The sequence below is a fragment of the Planococcus citri genome, chromosome 1, assembly GCF_950023065.1.
Source record: "Planococcus citri chromosome 1, ihPlaCitr1.1, whole genome shotgun sequence".
NCBI lineage: Eukaryota > Metazoa > Arthropoda > Insecta > Hemiptera > Pseudococcidae > Planococcus > Planococcus citri.
The window spans coordinates 86,720,309-86,739,287 of NC_088677.1; the positions used below are offsets into that span (position 1 = coordinate 86,720,309).

Here is an 18,979-nt window from a genome sequence, read left to right on the forward strand (position 1 = left end):
GACAAAAAAAACTGAACCTTTTATAAGCAAATAACCTAGGCAATTTTGAAACAAAAAGAAGACTCTTTACACGCTAAAATCAATTCTTTTTGGATGTTTGGAGTGGAGTGAAGGGGGGGGGGGCGGGGAATACAAAAAATTATAGACTTCAAAAAACGCATTTTTCTATCGTTTAAAAATGCTGTGTTCACCACCTAAATACGTAGTCGTTCTTGAACCACTTTCATCGTTTAAATACCTAACAATCATGCAAACCAAACAACAGTTTAGATAACAACACCACTTTTTTTTTTTTTTAGAAATTTTCGTACTGTTTGAAGAAACTTCTACATTATTTTCGTGCTTTCGTGCCACCTAGATTAAATTCTCGCTTTTTTCGTGCTTTCGTTCCGGTAAACAATCTGAGTACAGAACTCTTAAAAAAGTGGTCTCGGATTTTTATGGCAATTGCCCTTAGGTGGACACAGAATCCTTAATCCATCTTTTGGACCCAGGCTCAGGCCACCAGAGACTAGAGCGATAAAACCACGTATTTTTTCGAAAATGCCTTCACTTTGAGAACCTATAGGTAGTTATTTATTCCCTCTCTGAGGACACCTCCAGAGCTAAAAAAATTTCTGAGAGACTTTCAACTCAAAATGAAGGTTTTCACTAACTAAATTTGGTCAAAATCCTTGGACATTTTTTTTCGCGATCTACCCTAATGTTTATGTTTTAGAATAGATAAATCCAGCTGTCGCTGCTGTTAGAATCAGTAGGTATAAATTCATTATACATTTGAATCGGTGAGTGCAGAAAGGGAACAAGTCACATTTTTGGAATTTTTTTTTTCACGGATATAGGGGTTTCAAAGTACGGCGGATCGACTGGTTTTGTCAGATTTCCGCAAAACTGCCGGGAAAGTAGTATTTGGGCGCAGAAAAAGGGCGGATCCGCATTTATGACTTTTTTGTAAAATTTTTTAAATTCCTTGAAACATAACTAACATTTTTGAGAAGACCATTTTTGGAAATTTAAGTTAATCTCTGAACTGAAAAATGATGAAAAAATTAACAACTTCGGCAAAAAGTCTTAGAACTCAAGGGGTTTTTGGTCAATTTAAACGAGATAGCAGTCTAAATGATGTACTTAGATGTAGAATCAAGCCCCATTCGTGCCCGAGCAATTTCAAAAAAAAATTTGTCGATTGGGTGCAGAAAGGGTCTTAAGTCCCATTTGTTTAGGCAGCAACAGCGCCGGCGCACGTGAATATTTTTTTTTCCAAACAGTGCTAAAAATTGTGTCTTGGGGTCCTCTTTCAATGACCTTAAGCATGTTTACCAAAAATTTTTGATTTTCAAATAAATCAGTTTTTTGTTATTCCTGAAAATTGCGAAAATGGACTTGTTCCCTTTCTGCACTCACCGATTCGTCATTTATGACTGGTCCAATTGAGATGAATCTAGCACTTCATATGTAGTTCACATACTACAAATGGAATTGTTATTGTTCACTTTGTTAGGTACGTAAGCCATTCTAATCGTTTTACAGCTGGTTTTGAGCCATCAGCGTTGAATTGTAGGAAATATCTCCCAATCATGTTCTCGCACCAGTTTATGAATTTTTTTTGGGACAAATTACCTCCTATATTGATATCATGATCCCTGAGAATTGGATTTTATTTTCACCCACGAATATATGGGCAATTTTTTTGCAATTTTTACCACTTCATTACCCACCTACATCTGATACTTCGAGATGAATACCTATACTAGTAAGTCTACAGATTAAATTATTTGGAAAAAAAAGTACATATAAAGTAAACAGAAATAAAAAAGTAGGGTATATATACCGTGAAAAAATCCGAATTCGCGTCAGACTGGCACGATGCAGAGTATGAAGAGTAATTAGAGTAATAAGAAGAAGAAGAAGAAGACGAGGAAGATGGCGTATTAGAGATCCGTTGTTGGTAAATTAGCAATGATGACTGACAATGAGACGACGTTGCGAACGTTGGTGGCCCTCAAGCCAACGGGTATTGTCACAAGGCCGCCGTACCAGTGGGCGTATGATAGAGCGAATTTTGATAATACTCGGCCGGATTCGTGTATTGATGCGCGTACTGCGCTGCGGCCGCGGCCGCCATACCCATATCGTACATCTTGATATCGGGTTTGCTCTCAGTCGGCAGCAGTCTGGTGATGGAGAAAGGATGACTGGCAGGTCCCGAGTATTCGGTTTTGATACCGTGGTGATGATGGTGATGGTGATTATAATGGTGATCAGGAGCGGACCCTAAACCGAAATGCGGATGACATCTGCCCATCATGGCGGCAATATCTTCTTGCTGCAGTCCGCCGAGATGGTGTTGTTGCTGGTGATGCTGCTGAGCGCATAGCTCCGATTGGCCGGTGGCGTGCTGCAGTAGACTAGTCATAGGATCGGTATCTTTGCCTAAGCCTAACATAGACAGATCGCTATTAGCGCCGGTCTTCTCGACCAGGTTTTGCAGCTTCTCGACGGATTTCTTATCGCTGCCGGTCGATCCGTTGTCGTGATGCGAATGATGGTGGTGATGCGGCGATACGCTTTTATGGGTCGCTCTGATCGCCTCCTTTTTCTCGTCTTTGAAGCGTTTCTGCCTTCGAAGGTAACAGCCGTTTTCGAACATGTTGCCCGATTCCGGATGCAGCGTCCAAAACGAGCCTTTACCCGGCTTATCCGGCGTTCTGGGAACTTTGATGAAGCAGTCGTTGAACGACAACGAATGCCTGATGGAATTCTGCCAACGTTGCTGGTTCTGCCTGTAGAACGGGAATAAATCCATGATAAATTGATAGATTTCCGATAAGGTTAACATTTTCGAAGGTGAATTTTGAATGGCCATCGTTATCAGCGAGATATACGAGTAAGGAGGTTTGGCGTGAGTGTAGTTTCGTCTGTACGTTTTGTCCACTCTGGCGCGTTGCAATCCGGTCACCGAATTTGGCGACGTGTCTTCGGTATTCAGTTCGTTTCTGGAAACGCCGGTCATACTGGAAACGCCCAATGTGCTGTTGTAGGCCATACACGAGTTCATATTACCGCCGTAGCTCATACCGCCGGATGTCATGCAGTTTCCGGCGGCTCCTCCGCCTCCGCCCATTGACATGCCACCCATTACCGAAGCAGCTCCGGATGAAGATAACATGTTGCCGTTGAAATTTTGAGGTGAGCAGGAGTTCATCGGAATACAGCCGCTCATCGAGTTGATGCTGTACGAGCTGCCGGTCGTCGAAGCCATCGCTGACGAATTCGCTCCACCAGCGCTGTTCACCGCCGAATCGCCGTATAATTTTTGCGAACCCGATAACATGGTCATCGTTGGACAGCGGTCATTTCTGTAAGATAAAATCAACCTGTTAGTGATTCGATTTCAAACGATTCGAATTCGTTGGTTAAAATTACGTTTTTATCAATATCTATCAAATAATAATAAACTACGAATACCTAAGAGTAACCTAAATCTAATGAATACGAGTATGATAGTCCGGCATATGGCATATATGGAGTTATTGCATCCCCTCTCCCGATCCTACAAGACAACTTTTCTCATAAACAGGACATTCTATAGATGCTTTCCAACAAATGACTCGCACGAAATTTTTTGAACTGGACAAACCTAGATCGAAAGGGCATGCGAAACTTCATCACCAGCCAAAATTCCAATTGCCAAAGTGAATTTTTCGATTTTTAGTGAATTTTCGAAAATCAAATTTAGGCCAAAAATGAGAAAAAAATCAAAATTTTACCAAATTGACCTAGAAAGCGTAAATTTGAGATATACCCTATTTTCGACCTGTCAAATCGATTGGAAACGGTTTCAAATCGTTTTGAGCATTTCTGGAGCCTCCAGCAAATTTTTGAAACTTGAAATTTCCACGAATGAAGTTGAAAATCCGAAATTCACAGTACACCCCAACTTAAACACGCCATTAGGTCGACTGCTAACGAGTTCGAGTTATTTTGGAGCCTCCAGCGACATTTTGAAAATTCTTGGAACATCCAGTAAATTTTGGAAACTTTAAAATTTCTTCAAATGCACTTGGAAAGTCGAAAAACATTCTGTAAACTAATTTTAATACACTATGAAGTCAACTGCAGGTGGATTTCTAGTCGTTCTGGAGCCTCCAGCGACTTTATGGAAATGACTGGAGTCTCCAGCAGATTTTTGAAACTTGAAATTACCACGAATGAAGTTGAAAATCCGAAATTCACGCTACATCCCAACTTAAACACGCTAGTAAATCGACTGCTAATGAATTGGAGTCATTTTGGAGCCTCCAGCAACTTTTTGAAAATTCTTGGAGCATCCAGTAAATTTTTAAAACTTTAAAATTTCATCAAATGCATTTGGAAAGCTGAAATTCATTCTGTAAACTAATTCTAATACGTTATGAAGTCATCTGCAGGTAGATATCTACTCGTTCTGGAGCCTCCAGCGAGCTTTTGGAAATTACTGGAGCCTCCAGCAGATTTTTCAATGCTCGAAATTTCCATAAAATTTTACCAAGTAGAGTTGGAAACCGTAAACTGAATTTCATCTTTTTTTTCTCAAACGAAGGAAGAAGGTGAATTTTTCAAATTTTATAAAGAAACAAGATAAAGGATAAAAATATGTTTCAGATCCGAATACTCGTACATAGATTTTGAAAAAAAATAATGGATTTCGGCTTTCCAACTCCATGTGATGAAATTTTGTGGAAATTTCAATTTTCAAAAATCTGCTGGAGGCTCTAAGAATTTTAAAAAGTTGCTGGAAGCTCCAAAATGACTTGAACCCACCTTCAGTCGACCAAATAGCATAAATTTTGTTATTTCCGCTCAGTTTGGTGAAATTATACGAAAATTTCAAGTTTCAAAAATTTACTGGAGGCTACAAGAATTTTCAAAAAATCGCCGAAGGCTTTAAAATGACTCAAACACATATGCAGTCGAGTTAATAGCGTGTTCAAGTTGAAGTACAGTGTGTATTTCGGATTTTCAACTTCATTATAAAAACCCGTCACCTGCAGTCATCAAGAAAAGAAAAACGTAAGGCTGGAATTTTCAAGATTTACTCCCTACGCAGATGACAAAATAGGGGATTTGATGAAATTTTGTGAAAATTTCAAGTTTCAAAAATCTACTGGAGGGTACAAGAATTTTCAAAAAGTCACTGGAAGCTCCAAATTGACTTGAACTCACCTCCAGTCGACCTAATAGCATGTTGAAATTGGAGTGCAGAGTAAATGTCTGATTAACCGCTCAGTTTGGTAAAATTTTATGGAAATTTAAATTTTCACAAATCTACTGGAGGCTTCAAACTGACTCAAACTCTCCAGCAGTCGACTTGATAGCGTGTTCAAGTTGAAGTGCAGCGTAAATTTCGGATTTCCCAACTTCATTTGATGAAATTTTGTGGAAATTTCAAGTTTCAAAAATCTACTGAAGGCTCCAAGAATTTTCAAAAAGTCCCTGGAGATTCCAAAATGACTTGAACTCGCCAGCAGTCGACTTAATAGTGTGTTCAAGTTGAAGTGCAGTGTGTATTTCGGATTTCCAACCTCATTTGATGAAATTTTGTGGAAATTTCAAGTTTCAAAAATCTACTGGAGGCTCCAAGAATTTTCAAAAAGTCCCTGGAGATTCCAAAATGACTTGAACTCGCCAGCAGTCGACTTAATAGTGTGTTCAAGTTCAAGTTGAAGTGCAGCGTGAATTTCGGATTTCCAACTTCATTTGATGAAATTTTGTGGAAATTTCAAGTTTCAAAAATCTACTGGAGGCTCCAAGAATTTTCAAAAAATTGCTGAAGGCTTTAAAATGACCTAAACACACATGCAGTCAACCTGATAACGTGTTTAAGTTGAAGTGCAGCGGGAATTTGGGATTTTCATCTTCATTCGATGAAATTCCTATTCATACCAGACGACCCTTCCGAAATTAAAAAATTCTTAGACCTAATTAAAAAACTTGACCTTACCAACTTGATTTAAATCTCATACGACGGGTGTAATAATCAAGTAATTACAAACACCCCAAAAAAAAAAAAAAAAAAAAATTTTGGCCTGAATTTGTAGATTTTCAAAAATTTACCAAAAATCGAAATAATAAATTTTTGCATGCTCTTTCGATCTAGCTTTGCCCAGTTCAAAAGATTGCTTGCGAATTCTATGTTGTGAAAGCAAAATCTGCGATTTCAGTTGACCTGTTAATCAAAGTGGCCGCCATTTTGTTAGTATAGGGCCAATTTTTTTCGGTAAGTTTGCTTTAAAATGTTCCTTAGGATGTCCTCTTCAAGAAAAAATTGAAAAAAATGTCCCTGAGGATCGGAAAAGGGGTGCAATACCTCAATATAAGCCATATATGTATGTACTACTTACATAAATGAATGAGCTTCCTAATTTCAAAATCAAACTAGGTATTGAAAATTCATTTGCGTGTTTCGGAAAAAAAACCTATCAAAGGTCAACAAAATATTGACGAGAAAAATTATCGACTCGTGAGTCGCCTTTTTGAATATTAATTTATCAAACGTTAAAACTGCGGAAAAAATTAGAAAATTTCTAATCCAAGTTTTGACATTTTTTCATCCTCGTAGCCCTAACATTAGGTTCAAAATTTAGCCCACAGAATCTTTTCTCACAGTTGAAAATCCAACGAATGATTCGAACAAAAATTACGAACAAGTATTCAAAAAGTAGGTATTTTCAGGAAATGACATTTTTCCAAGGTTTAGTGCCCTATTTGCGAAAAAAAGGCGTCATGAAAAATAATGCTTGATAATCTCAAAACATCTAGAAAACTTGATTGTAAATTACACTTTTGAAACTTCATCGAATAAAATAAGTACACGGTAGGTAGGTATATCTAAGTGAAAAAAATCATGCAAAATTTACCTTATCGCGTTTAAAAAATAACACTAAATTTTGAGACTCCCAAAAAACGATTTCTCATTGGTATTCTGCCAAGAAATTCGACATTTCGAAAGTTTTGATGCAAAAAGAAGAATTTTTTTCAACCTTTCGCCTTTTTGAAATAAAAACTGAATACCTACGTACTTAGTTCGCGAAAATGAAACGATACCAAAAATTAACTACGAAACATCGCACATCGACCACATAAACAGTCATAATCGATCGCACTCGTGCTAATAAAACTGAAGAACCATCGACCAGACGAACTGCAACAGTTCCAAATGCTAATCGCATTTGAAACCCCAGCACTCGTCATCTCGATGGTACGTCTCTCTCTCTACTCTCATCGTACCTGAATAGGTACCTATAAACCTACACTTCAAAAGGTTGTCTTAAAAGCCCAAAAAATCTATAGAAAAATACGTAAAAATTCAAAAAGAATTAAAAAATGCTAGGTATATAATATTTCATTAGGCAGATTAGGCTTTAAAAAATGTAGTCCAAATTCCATCTAAAAACAATCAAAATTTAGCGTATTTTATTCTCGATTTTTCAAATTATTTTTTTTTTCAAATCAATTTTTCTACTTAAATTATTTTTTGAAATAAAATTTTAAAAATCCAGTCATATATTTTGAATTTTAATGTTTCAAAAATTTTCAATTTCTTTTTCATTATCTATTATTTTCGAAGTTGAATTTCATCTAAGATTAATACAATAAATCTATTTCAAAAGTCTTTTACACTTCGAGAATTTTTTTCACAATATTTTTAGATGAACTTAGCACCTGCTTATTCAAATAATTTATTTTTGATTTTCAACTCATTTTTTTCGGGGGGGGGGGGGTGAAAAAAGAAATGGAAATAATAAATTCTAAATTCAAAGAGAATTTTAAAATTCGTTAGTTGAAAAAGAAAGTTTTTTTTTTAAATTATTCATCACATTAAAAAAATGTTGGTAAAAATTTTCAAGACTTCATTAATTTAAACAACTGAAAATTGTTTTTTGAATCAACTTCGTAATTTCATCATTTTTCAAAAAAAAATATTAAAAATCAAGTCGTTTTAATGCTCTAAAAATTTTCAATCTCTTTTTCATTAAAAATGTATATTCTCGAAGTAGAATTTCATTTAAAATTACAATGACTCGATTTCAAGTGTCTTTTACACTTCAAGAAATTTTTTTTGCAATATTTTCAGACGAACCTAGCACAGCTGTTTATTCGAATAATTCATTTTTTCGAGGGAGGGAGGGAGGGGGGTGAGGAGGGAGGGTAAAAAACGAATCGGAAATGATAAATTCTAAAATCAAAGAGAATTTAAAATTCGTCAGTTGAAGAACGTTTTTTTTTCAATTATTCGTCACTTTAAAAAAAATTTGGTGAAAATTTCAAAACTATCGTTTCCACCGACTTCAGTTTCAAGAGCTGAAAAAATCGATTTAATAATAATTTCCGATTTATAGGTTTCAGTTTTCACTCACACTAGAGCGAAATTTCATAGGTGACCCCCCCCCCTCCCCTCCCTCCCTACGAAATTCATCCGACGAACAAATATTATTATAAACGAATAAATAAAATCATTACAAAAAATATCAACGTAAAAAAAAATAAAAATTCTGATTCGAAACCAAAAAAGCGCAATTTTCACTTGTTTTTTCAACTCGAAATGAAAATTTTTTAATTCAAAAATAGTTATCGATTCAGATTTCAGGGTTATGTTTTTCATAATTTAAATCAAATTAGGTAGGTGATTCCTCAAATGCCTTGAACTATTGTCCAACTTCATTTTCACTAAAACTTCACATTTTTCATAATACCATAGATTTTCAACACATTCAGCTCAATTTTACAGTTTCCCATTCACACGATAAATACTTATCACAACCTGCAGCTCGTAAAAGTGAGCAAATTTGCACAATTTGAACAAATAAAAAAGATAACTGTTTTCCATTAAAAAAAAAAAAAAAAAATTGGGAAAAATCCCGAACAATTAATTTAATGAAATAGGTAATGGAATTTAACAGGCTCAATATACCGAAAAATACAAACATTCGAACACATAGATTTTAAATTTTCGAAAAAAATTGGTAAAATGAATTTGAAAACCTCCCCAGGCTATTAATTTTCACTTCGCGGTCTCGGTGATTTCAATTTCACGTCAAATATTTAAACACAATGTACCTATTTCAAATTCGCGAATTAAAATTCACAATCAGTCAAAAAATCTCGTATGCAAACAAAATCTGTCTGCCGAAGCATTTCAAACCCTTACAATTACAACGAAAAATCAGTCGAAATCTTCGCCATTATTAAAAATAATACAAACTCGAAAAACTTATCGTTAAAAAATTTTTTTCAAACAAAAAAAAATTCAGTACTTGTTCCGTGATGGGTATTTTTCCGCGTAATATTTCATTTCATTCATATAATGCTTTCTGCTTGGGTAAAAATATGGACCATTTGATAGATCCCTATAAATTGAGAAAAATAATCACGTTTAAATAAAAACTCACGAAGTTATGAAAAAAAAAGAAAAACCAAAAAAAAAAACCAATCAGCAAAAACACACCCAGGCAAAGAGGCAATGGCAATCAAATTACAATTCGTAGTTAGAAACACTTTCGAGTTTTCATTTTCAGGAAATAGAAATAAAATTCCTCAGGTTTCTGACAGAACCAATTAAAAAAAGAAAATCACACCAAAGGTCGACTCAATCAATGCAATTAATTTAATTTTTTATTCGTTCGACCTTTTCTCCCATCCCCTTCCCCCTCCTCTTCTTTACAGCTTTCGCGTTTTAATTATTTTTCAAATCAGGAAAAGCATCGTGCTCGATAAATTAATAAAATCGTGGGTAAAAAAATAAAAAAAGGTCAAAACTTGACACGCCATTTATGAATAATTTAGATAAAACTGCAGTTGAATTAATAAATGAGGAAAAAAAATTGGTGTTGAAAAAGAAAATCAAAATAGGAAGCTTCACGAGAAATAAAATTTTTCAACGATGAATTTTTTTCAAAATTGAAATATTTTGTAGCTAGTTCGTATTTTCAAAGGTTAATCTAACCCTATCTGTATCTAAACCTACAATTAACCTACGAGGAAAAAAATTCCAAACAAATTGAGCAATATATCTATTACTTGCATCTTTTTCAACCTAAACCTACTCATAATTGCCCAATAGATTAACTACGAAATGTACTTCGTTCTATAGGAATAATTGTATCAGCTCGCAGCAAGATAAGAGTAGAATGCAATTGCATACGCACATCAAACAACGCAACAATAACAAAGAAAATCATAATTAATATATAAAAGAGACAGAAAAATAACCAGGAAGTACACACGCAATCGATCAAAGGACTCTGAATATACAAACGTACATGTGATTAGATTCGAGTCAAAGTTCGTCTGACAACAATGAAAAAATCTCATAAACCAACTCTCAGCACAGCCACAGCAGCGATTCCAATTTCCAATTTCCAATCGTCAATGGTTATAGAGATAACACTTTAGAGAAGAAAATTTTCACCGTTATCGCGATACGAGACGAAAAATCTTGGCACAATTGATTCCACAATATGTATACGTATTATGTGAATATACGAGTACATAAAAATCAAACTTCATAAAATACAGTACGTCGCGAAAAGACGACACTCTACGCACTGTAGACTGAACGTGACGAATGATTCAGTCGTAATATTTGACTGAAATCAAATTTCACATACAAAAAATTATTGTTTCCATACCAGATTACGTACACAGCTATTAGACACACACGACAATTGTCTAAAGAAACTACCTATACCTTACCTACCCAGACCCACTACACGCGTTAATTTGTTGTCGTTGTCGTCGTGATTCCCCCCCCCCCCTTCACGATATCTGTACATTACAATGTCACGACGAGTGTTATTCACTCTTCATTTTATAGGTAGGTAGGTATACGATCCTAACCTAACTGTCTAAAAATCATGATTGGCTTCGGTGTTAGGTTCCATTAATTATATATACGAGGCTTACTGTGTGTTATAATTTGTATTGTACCAGTTAAAATAAACAGAGGAAATTTCCTCGAAAATCTTCATCTTTCAACTTCTATATTCTATTGTCAGACGCCACGTATTGTTTGATTCGACTATACTTTTTGGCTACTATACTAATTGTTAATAGTCTCTTTAGTGCGGCGATGAGATAATTATTTCTCAACAATTTGAATGAATAATAATAGCACTTATCTCGTTTCAAAAAACACTGATAAGGGAGCAGAAGATACGATTATATTTCAATTTCATTCAAAAGCAGCCCACCACTTATCGTCGTTCGCGAAAATGATATTATCGTGTGAAGTAACAGTAAATTTCATCATTTTTCAAGTTAACGAGCTCGAGAAAAAATTTCGTAGAATTTCATTAGCTAGCTAGGTAAATAAAAATATTTCCAACAAAAATCAATATTTTTATACTTTCGAGAGGATTCTCAATCGTCTGCGATCAGCAATTTCCTTATTTCGTTTTTTTTTTTTTTTTTTTTAACGGTGAATGAGAACTTTTCAGATGGATCCCCCTCCCCCTCTCACCAAAAAAATCACTCGCTCGAATGAAATTTGAATTTTTAAAAATATGTACACGTTGCTAAAATTTTGCATACCTACTCGTACTTGAAAAAAAAATCAAATGACCAGTTATTGTCTTGAAAAAAATACACATTTCTGGTGATTTTAATTGAAAATCACATTTTTTGAAACTTGAAATGTCCCCAAAATATCATCAAACTAAGATGGAGAGTCGAAATTCATTCTGCAAACTAATTTCAATACGCTACGAAGTTGACTGCTGGTGAATTTCAAGTCGTTTTGGAGCCTCCACAACTTTTTGAAAGGTTGTATGACGTTTTTTTGGAAAATTGAAATTTCCTAAAAGTAGCTGGAAGCTTCAAAACCATTTGAAACCACCATTTATAGTCTGCGAAGTAAATTTCAGCTTGCCAAATCCATTTGATAAATTAATGTTGGGGAAATTTCAAGTTTCAAAAATCTACTGGAGGCTCCAGTAATTTTCAAAAAAGTCGCTGGAGGCCCTAAAATGACTTGAACCTACCTGAAGTCGTCTTCAGAGGGTGTTAAAATTGGAGTGTAGAGTAAATTTCAGATTTCCATGAAATTTTGTGAGAATTTAAAGTTTCAAAAATCTGCTGGAGGATTTAGGAATTTTCAAAAAGTCGCTGGAGGATCCAAAACGACTTGAAATTCACCTGCAGTACTTCGTAGCGTATTGAAATTAGTTTTTAGAATAAATTTTAGCTTTACAACTCCAATTTGATGGAATTTTGTGGGAATTTCGAGTTTCAAAAATCTGCTGGAGGCTCCAGAACTATTCAAAACGGGTTGAAACCGTTTCCAATCGATTTGGCATGTCGAGAATAGGGTGTATCCCAAATTTAAGCTTTCTTGGTCAATTTGGTAAAATTTTGATTTTTTCCCTCATTTTTGGCCTAAATTCGATTTTGAAAAATTCACCAAAAATCGAAAAACGCACTTTAGCACTTGAAATTTTGACAGGTGATAAATTTTTGCATGATCTTTCGATCTACCTTTGTAAAGTTTGAAAAAGTTCGTGCAAGTCCTATGTTAAAACGCAAAATCTGCGATTTCGGCTGACCTGTCAATCAAAATGGCCGCCATTTTGTAAGTAAGGCCAACTTTTTTTTTTGGCAAGTTTGCTTTAAAATGTTCCTTAGGATGTCCCCTTTAAGAAAAAAGTTGTCCCGGTGGATCGGCGGGGGGGGGGGGGGGTGCAATTACTCCTATTGTCATATGACGGACTATTTGTCTACATCATATTTTAACAACCATTAGTTTTCAAGGACGATTTTTAGCATAAAATAGGAATAAAATGGGTATTTCAGGCTGAAAAGTTTTCGAAAAAATTACCTCAAACGTTGAAATGTGCGATTGGGTGGATAAAATTTGAGGAATTTTATTTCAAGGGCATATTTCAAGACCAGAAGACCTATAACAGCTTTTGCAGGTTTCTAACATTATAAGAAGTTTATTATTTTGCTTCAAGATTTTCAAATTCGAATGATGATTTTTTTTTTATATAGAAAAATTGAAAATTGAAAAAGAAAAGCAAGCGAGCCCAAAGCCATGCGAGGGCTACAGCTCTCGAAAATTATAGTTTTTCGAGAGGTATAAGAACGATGTTTTTTTTTTGAACGATAAATGAAGGAGTTTATTATTTTTACCTCAAAATTTTAAAATGTGAATGATGATTTGAAAAAAAAAGCAAACGAAGCCCGAGTGAGGCGAGGTTAAAAGATTTCAAAAATTCATGTTTTGAGAACTAAAAGAAAAATTAAAGCCAAAAACTTCTTTTTTCGTCACATTATACGTAATAGTATAGTCGAGTTTAGAAGCTGAATTTTTACGTATTTAGGGGATACTTATGGTCTTTTTTGGTAACCTAATCAATTTTTCAAAAAACGTCACTTTTTTTTGTCTCTCCGATGTTGGAAATGACTTTCAAAGCACAATTGTAGTGACATGGAAAGGGTAGACGATTGTTTCAGATTATTACTCGTACGTTTCACGACTTGATTTCGTCATACAACGTAATCCAAGATGCCTATTCAGGTGGTGTCTAACGAAATTTCAAAATAAAAAAAAATGACTTAGAAAGGACTTTTAGTTGGACTTTCAGCAGGTCATTTTTTGAGCACTTAAGGCATTTTTTGAGGTGTAGGTGGGAGGGGGGGGTGTCAAAATTTTTTTCAAGCTGGGAGGTTCGAAATTTTCATCCAAGTTTTTAGTCAAAGGAATTTTAGCAAGACTTTTAAACAGGACAGTTTTTCAACACTTGGGATTTTTTAAGAGGGTGAGGGGGTGGGCGAGATCGGAATTTATTATTAATTAAGGAAAAGAGAAACAAACTGGCCCTGGCGAAGCGAGAGCTAAAGCTCTCAAAAATTAGAAGGTATTTTGGGAGATATAAAAAATTGTGTTATCTTGTGTGATGAGTTACTAAGTATATTATTTTGCTTCAAATTTCAAAATTTTGAAATTCGAATAATTATTTTTTTGAAAATTTAAAATCCGAAAAGAAAAGCTAACGGATCCGCGAGCAAAGCGAGGGCAAAAGCCAACTAAAATCATCATTTCGTGTTCGAAAGATATTCGTGTTTTGCTTCAATATTTTAAAATTCGAATTACGATTTTTTTTTGAAAATTTAAAAATGGAAGGGAGGGCAAAAGCTTTAGAAATTCAATATTTTGAAAGGTATAAAAACGATGTTTTTTTGTGTAATAAGCTACCTATATATTTTACTACAAAATCTTGAAATTTAAATAATGATTCAAAACCCCCAATTCAAAACAAAAAAAAAATTCAAACTTGAAAAAAATTTTAGATTTTCGAATAAATCGGTTTTTTGTTATTCCTGAAAACTGCGAAAATGGATTTAGCCCTTTTCTGTTCTCACCGATTCATTTGTAGCCGTTCATTCGAAAATTTCGAGATTTCAGAGATTTTTTTTTTGAAAAAAAAAATTATGCTCCGAAAATACTTTTAACCAACGTCCTGAAGAAGTTCAATCAAAGGGAAAAAATTTCGAAAATTTTCAAGAGAGAAGTTGTACCTACTGAAAAAAACGAGGATCGAGGTACTTATTTGAAAAAAAAAAAATAATTAATAAGTAATTCAAGTCATAACTAATTTTGAAAATTGAGAATATCTCAAACCGAGTTTGCGTGAATTTTCAACGCGAAATTGATGAAAATTTGGAGTAATATTTCATCATTCAATTAAAATTGTTTTTGAATTCTTTCTCCTTAAATATCGTTTATCAAAACACACCTTTTTATGTTAGTTTTTGTTCCCCTTTTTTTACAATCTGCTGAACTTGTAGCATTTCGAAACCGTTTTCAGGATTTGATTTTGAAAATTCGGTCATTTCTCAAATGAAATGTCAACAAAATTCGAATTTATTTTCTCAAATATCCACATACTGATCTCAAGCTTACTTTTCAGTTTGACTTCTCTCATTACCTACTTATATACGAGTATGTAAAAGAACGTCTAAAAGTTGATACATCATCAAAATAAATTTCAGGTGTTGAATTTCATTTTATGACTTTCGGTGAATTTTTGAAAATTCTAATTAGTTCACTTTCTACGAAAAAGATCGAAATTTAATGAAATAAATTTTTTTCAATTCTCAAAAATTCGCAAAAAAATCAAAAAATGAAATTCAACGCCTGAAATTATACCTAGACTTAGTGATGTATTTTTGGACGCTCTTTTCAAAGACAAAATTCGGACCAACAAATGAAATAGATGAACATATTATTTGCAATTTAAAAAAATAAAATTTGTTGAAATTTCATTCGAGAAATAATCAAATTTTCAAAATCAAATTCTTTAAATAAATTCAATTTGATCGGTGATAATTTGATGGTTTTTTTTTAAAAAAATCCTTGATTTTCATATTGCCCAGTTTTGGAAAAATTATCGTCAAAGGAAACAATATAAAATTCAGCATCTTACAGCTCAAAAAAAACCATGATAATCTGCTGGAGGATGTGAAAAGACTCAAAATCATCCGTAATCGATCTGAGAAGTCGACAATGAGCTACGATTCGAATTTCAGATTTCTATTTCCATTTTAGGTAGTACCTATCATATTTTGATTTTTTTTCCATTAAAATTTAGACAATTCTAAATTTTTTAAAATTTGACAAAACTTGAAGAAAAGAACGAATTTCAGCGACTAAAATTTAGTTTGGTGGTGTATGTATTTTTACTTTCTCTCTTTCCACTTTTTATTGTTTAATCCAAAAATCATCTGATAGTTGTGATACTGTTTTGTGGTGATGGTGGTGCTGCAGGTGGGGAGAAGGAGAGAGGAATGTAGCAAAAAAGGTTCGTTTAGAGCGAAAGTGTGGGGTGTTGAAGTTCCAAAAGATGTTATAGCTATATTGGAATAGGACCTAGAAACGAAATTCGCAGAATTTTAACCACCCAATCGTATACATTTCAACGTTTGAGATAATTTTTTTCGGAAAATTTCACAATACAAAATATCTAATTATGTGAGGATCTGAAAGTATTGTGATACAAGACCAAAAAAAAAAAAAATGTTGGATTTTTCAACGTCCAAGGAGAAAATCAATAATACACAAATCAATACCAATATCTTCTCTTCAGCAACTTCTCTTTTCCAACTGTTTTCACCAAAAATCCCATTCAACGATCAAATTGGCTTTCAACATTTTATACTCAAAAATTAAGCTTAAAATCAGGGACGAAACTATAAGAGGACGGAGGGGGAGGGGGGAGGGGGAAGGGAGGAAGGGGGGTCCAATTTTGAAAAAGTTGAAAAATTTTGAAATTTGTTTAGACCTAATAAAGAAGCTATTTATTTACACATTTTTGAAAGCTTTGTCCCCAATAATTTAATAACTTCTTGAATTAAAATTTTTTGAAAAATTTGATCCTCGCTTTGCTCAGGCTTATAAGTTGTTTTTTTTTCAAAAACAAACTTTCCTAAAAAATCTATTATTCACACTGGAAAAAAAAAGTTTACCTAAATCAAAAAATAAACACCTCACACAAAAAAACATTGCTTTCAATTCCACAATCAAAATATGAATTTTCGAAAGCTTTTGCCCTCAGTTCGTTCGGGCCTGTTTGCTTTTCTTTTTCGGAATTGGAATTTTCAAAAAACCATCATTCAAATTCTAAAATTTCAAAACCAAACAAATCAAACTCCTCACATAAAAAACATTGCTTTTTCACCAATCAAAACACCAATTTTCGAAAGCTTTTGCCCTCAGTTCGTTCGGCCTTGTTTGCTTTTTTTTCAAACCCGGAATTTCAGAAAAATCGTCATTTAAATTCGAAAATTTCAAAACCGCAAACAAATCAAACTCCTCACATAAAAAAACTTTGCTTTTTCACCAATCAAAACTCGACTTTTTGAATATTTTTCCCCTCGCTACGCTTTGGCTAATTTGTTTCTCTTTTGTAAGATGAAAAATTCCATGTTTGAGGCTTCTAAAAATTGAACAGGGAAAAACGAAAATTTTTCATAAGTGATGATATGATAGGCTAAATAAGAGGATCTACCTATAATGTCAACTGGCAGAATTGTTTTCTCATCTTACGTTTTATTCGACAAAATTGATATTTTTTCACCTCGTATCAGTCGGAAAATAATCGGTTGCATCCCCTCTCCCCCTCCATACAAAACTTTAAAATTCGTCCCTGCTTAAAACATGCAATTTTCCAAGTTCCTCAAAACGAAAATCTCCAATTTCTGATACTCGATCAATCCAGGCACTCTCAAATATTTCAATAGATACCTCAGCAAAATACAATATTTTATCTCCAGCCTGGGTCGTCAGAGGATCAAATAAACCAAATCTGTACGAATTTCCATCCTTCAAATTCAGGATGAAAAACAGGACCACTTCAGTAAACACGAGACAAAATATGTTCTACATTCTCAATGACACGATAACGACGTACCAAATCTGAAATCATCAATCTTCACCACAATTCATCCTCACATCAGATTCTGGAATATCTGGAATGCTGCTGTGCTTCGAAACTGACAAAATATGTACCCAGAATACGAAAATTCGTCTCAATTTTTGAGCCAAGACTGCCCAGAGATCTTCAAACCACTTCGTACAACATTGAAAACCTGACCTGATGATAATTCCAGGGAAATATTCGTAACGCCAGCGGTTCCTCGACATATTCGACGATTCGCGTATCGATCAAATTCAACACTTTTCACCACCTATAGAATGCTTTTACGTTACGAACTACACAGGTATATCTACTTATTTAGATGATCGCGAAATATGGAATAAAAGGGAGTCATATAAGGGAAATTCGAAGGAAAATTTCGTGCAGACTTCTCGCTGCGAGCTGTACCCATACCTACCTCAGCTGTGCAGCTGAATAAGTATAATAAAAATCAAGTACCATACACGCATACATCTTCGCCTTCGTATACAACAAAGTATAAAGACGTAGGTATTAAGCGAAGTATATAAAGTCAATCTAAGGCATAAAAGGCAAGTATTTGTTCAATCTGTAGAATATAAAACTATTAACACTAACATAACGTATAGGTATAGGTAGGTAAAGCGCACACAAGGACAAAAAACACTTACGAGATCTATCTTGCGGTTGAAAAAAAAAAATTACTCGAATCTGCAGCAGGATCAGCGGTATGTAGAAATTGCAACAGGCACACACACGCGGATATAAAAGAAGTTTAAACGATTAGTAGATAATCAACGCGAAATAATGGAAAAATTTAAACAAATTATCGACGATACATAAACACATGAGCACTTGGCGACCATTCGGATACATAAATATTTAAACGAGTAACGCACAAATCAACAAATACTGCACGATGGAACCCCGACACTTTGATTGGTTACAAGTTGCCCGACGATTATTGGGAAGCGAGTTTTTGAAAAAAAAAAAAAAAAGAAAAAAAAGAGTAATAAATAATGAGAAAAAAATTGAAATCGGAATCGGAAGAGGGACGCATAGATTTATTAAATAAGTACACACGTAAACAATATTATATGTAGGTAAACGACGAAGCACACACGTTGGATCTGAGACTTGGGGCCCGGCGGTGTAATATATTATTTAAAATGTATGTACTGTACGTATGTATGTAAAAAAAAAAAATTGTATACAAAAGCTCTGTCTCATTGACGCGGCGCGGATCTATTAGGAAAAATTTGGTAAACGGCGACCAATTTGGCAACAGGTCAGGCTCGGGGAGGAGGAGTGAAAAATTTTCCTTCTCTCGAACCGTAGTACACACAGTATAAAATGTATACAGAGAACAGCACGACAAACAGAACCACTGATTGAAAAAACAAACACCGTATTCTAAAGTTTGTAAAAGGTCTTGTTTAATCAAGAGAGGGGGACGAACTATTTGGCTTTCGCGGTGATCGCTTTCAAGTACCGTATAAAATAAACCTCCCCTCTTGTTTTGGGCGAGAGCGACCAGCTCAGCGGGA

General features: G+C 34.4%; 1 protein-coding gene and 1 long non-coding RNA gene across 3 annotated transcripts in view; both read right to left on the bottom strand.

Annotated features, from left to right (window-relative positions):
- Positions 1 to 18,812, bottom strand: part of LOC135839511 (protein fork head-like) — a 29,219-nt gene extending 10,407 nt beyond the window's left edge. Inside the window, exons 1-2 of one of the 2 annotated variants that reach the window (XM_065355581.1) lie at positions 18,104 to 18,812; positions 1,832 to 3,359 (exon numbers count right to left, since the gene is read on the bottom strand). In XM_065355581.1, coding sequence (XP_065211653.1) covers positions 2,021 to 3,340 — 1,320 coding nt within the window. In that variant the 5' untranslated portion in view covers positions 3,341 to 3,359; positions 18,104 to 18,812 and the 3' untranslated portion in view covers positions 1,832 to 2,020. Of the gene's footprint in view, positions 1 to 1,831; positions 3,360 to 10,301; positions 10,676 to 18,103 lie in introns of those variants that run through there. The other variant, XM_065355590.1, reaches the window with a different exon arrangement.
- The window catches only part of LOC135839565 (uncharacterized), a 212,839-nt gene that overhangs the window by 185,949 nt on the left and 7,911 nt on the right, over positions 1 to 18,979 (bottom strand). The gene's annotated exons all lie outside the window — the stretch shown is intronic.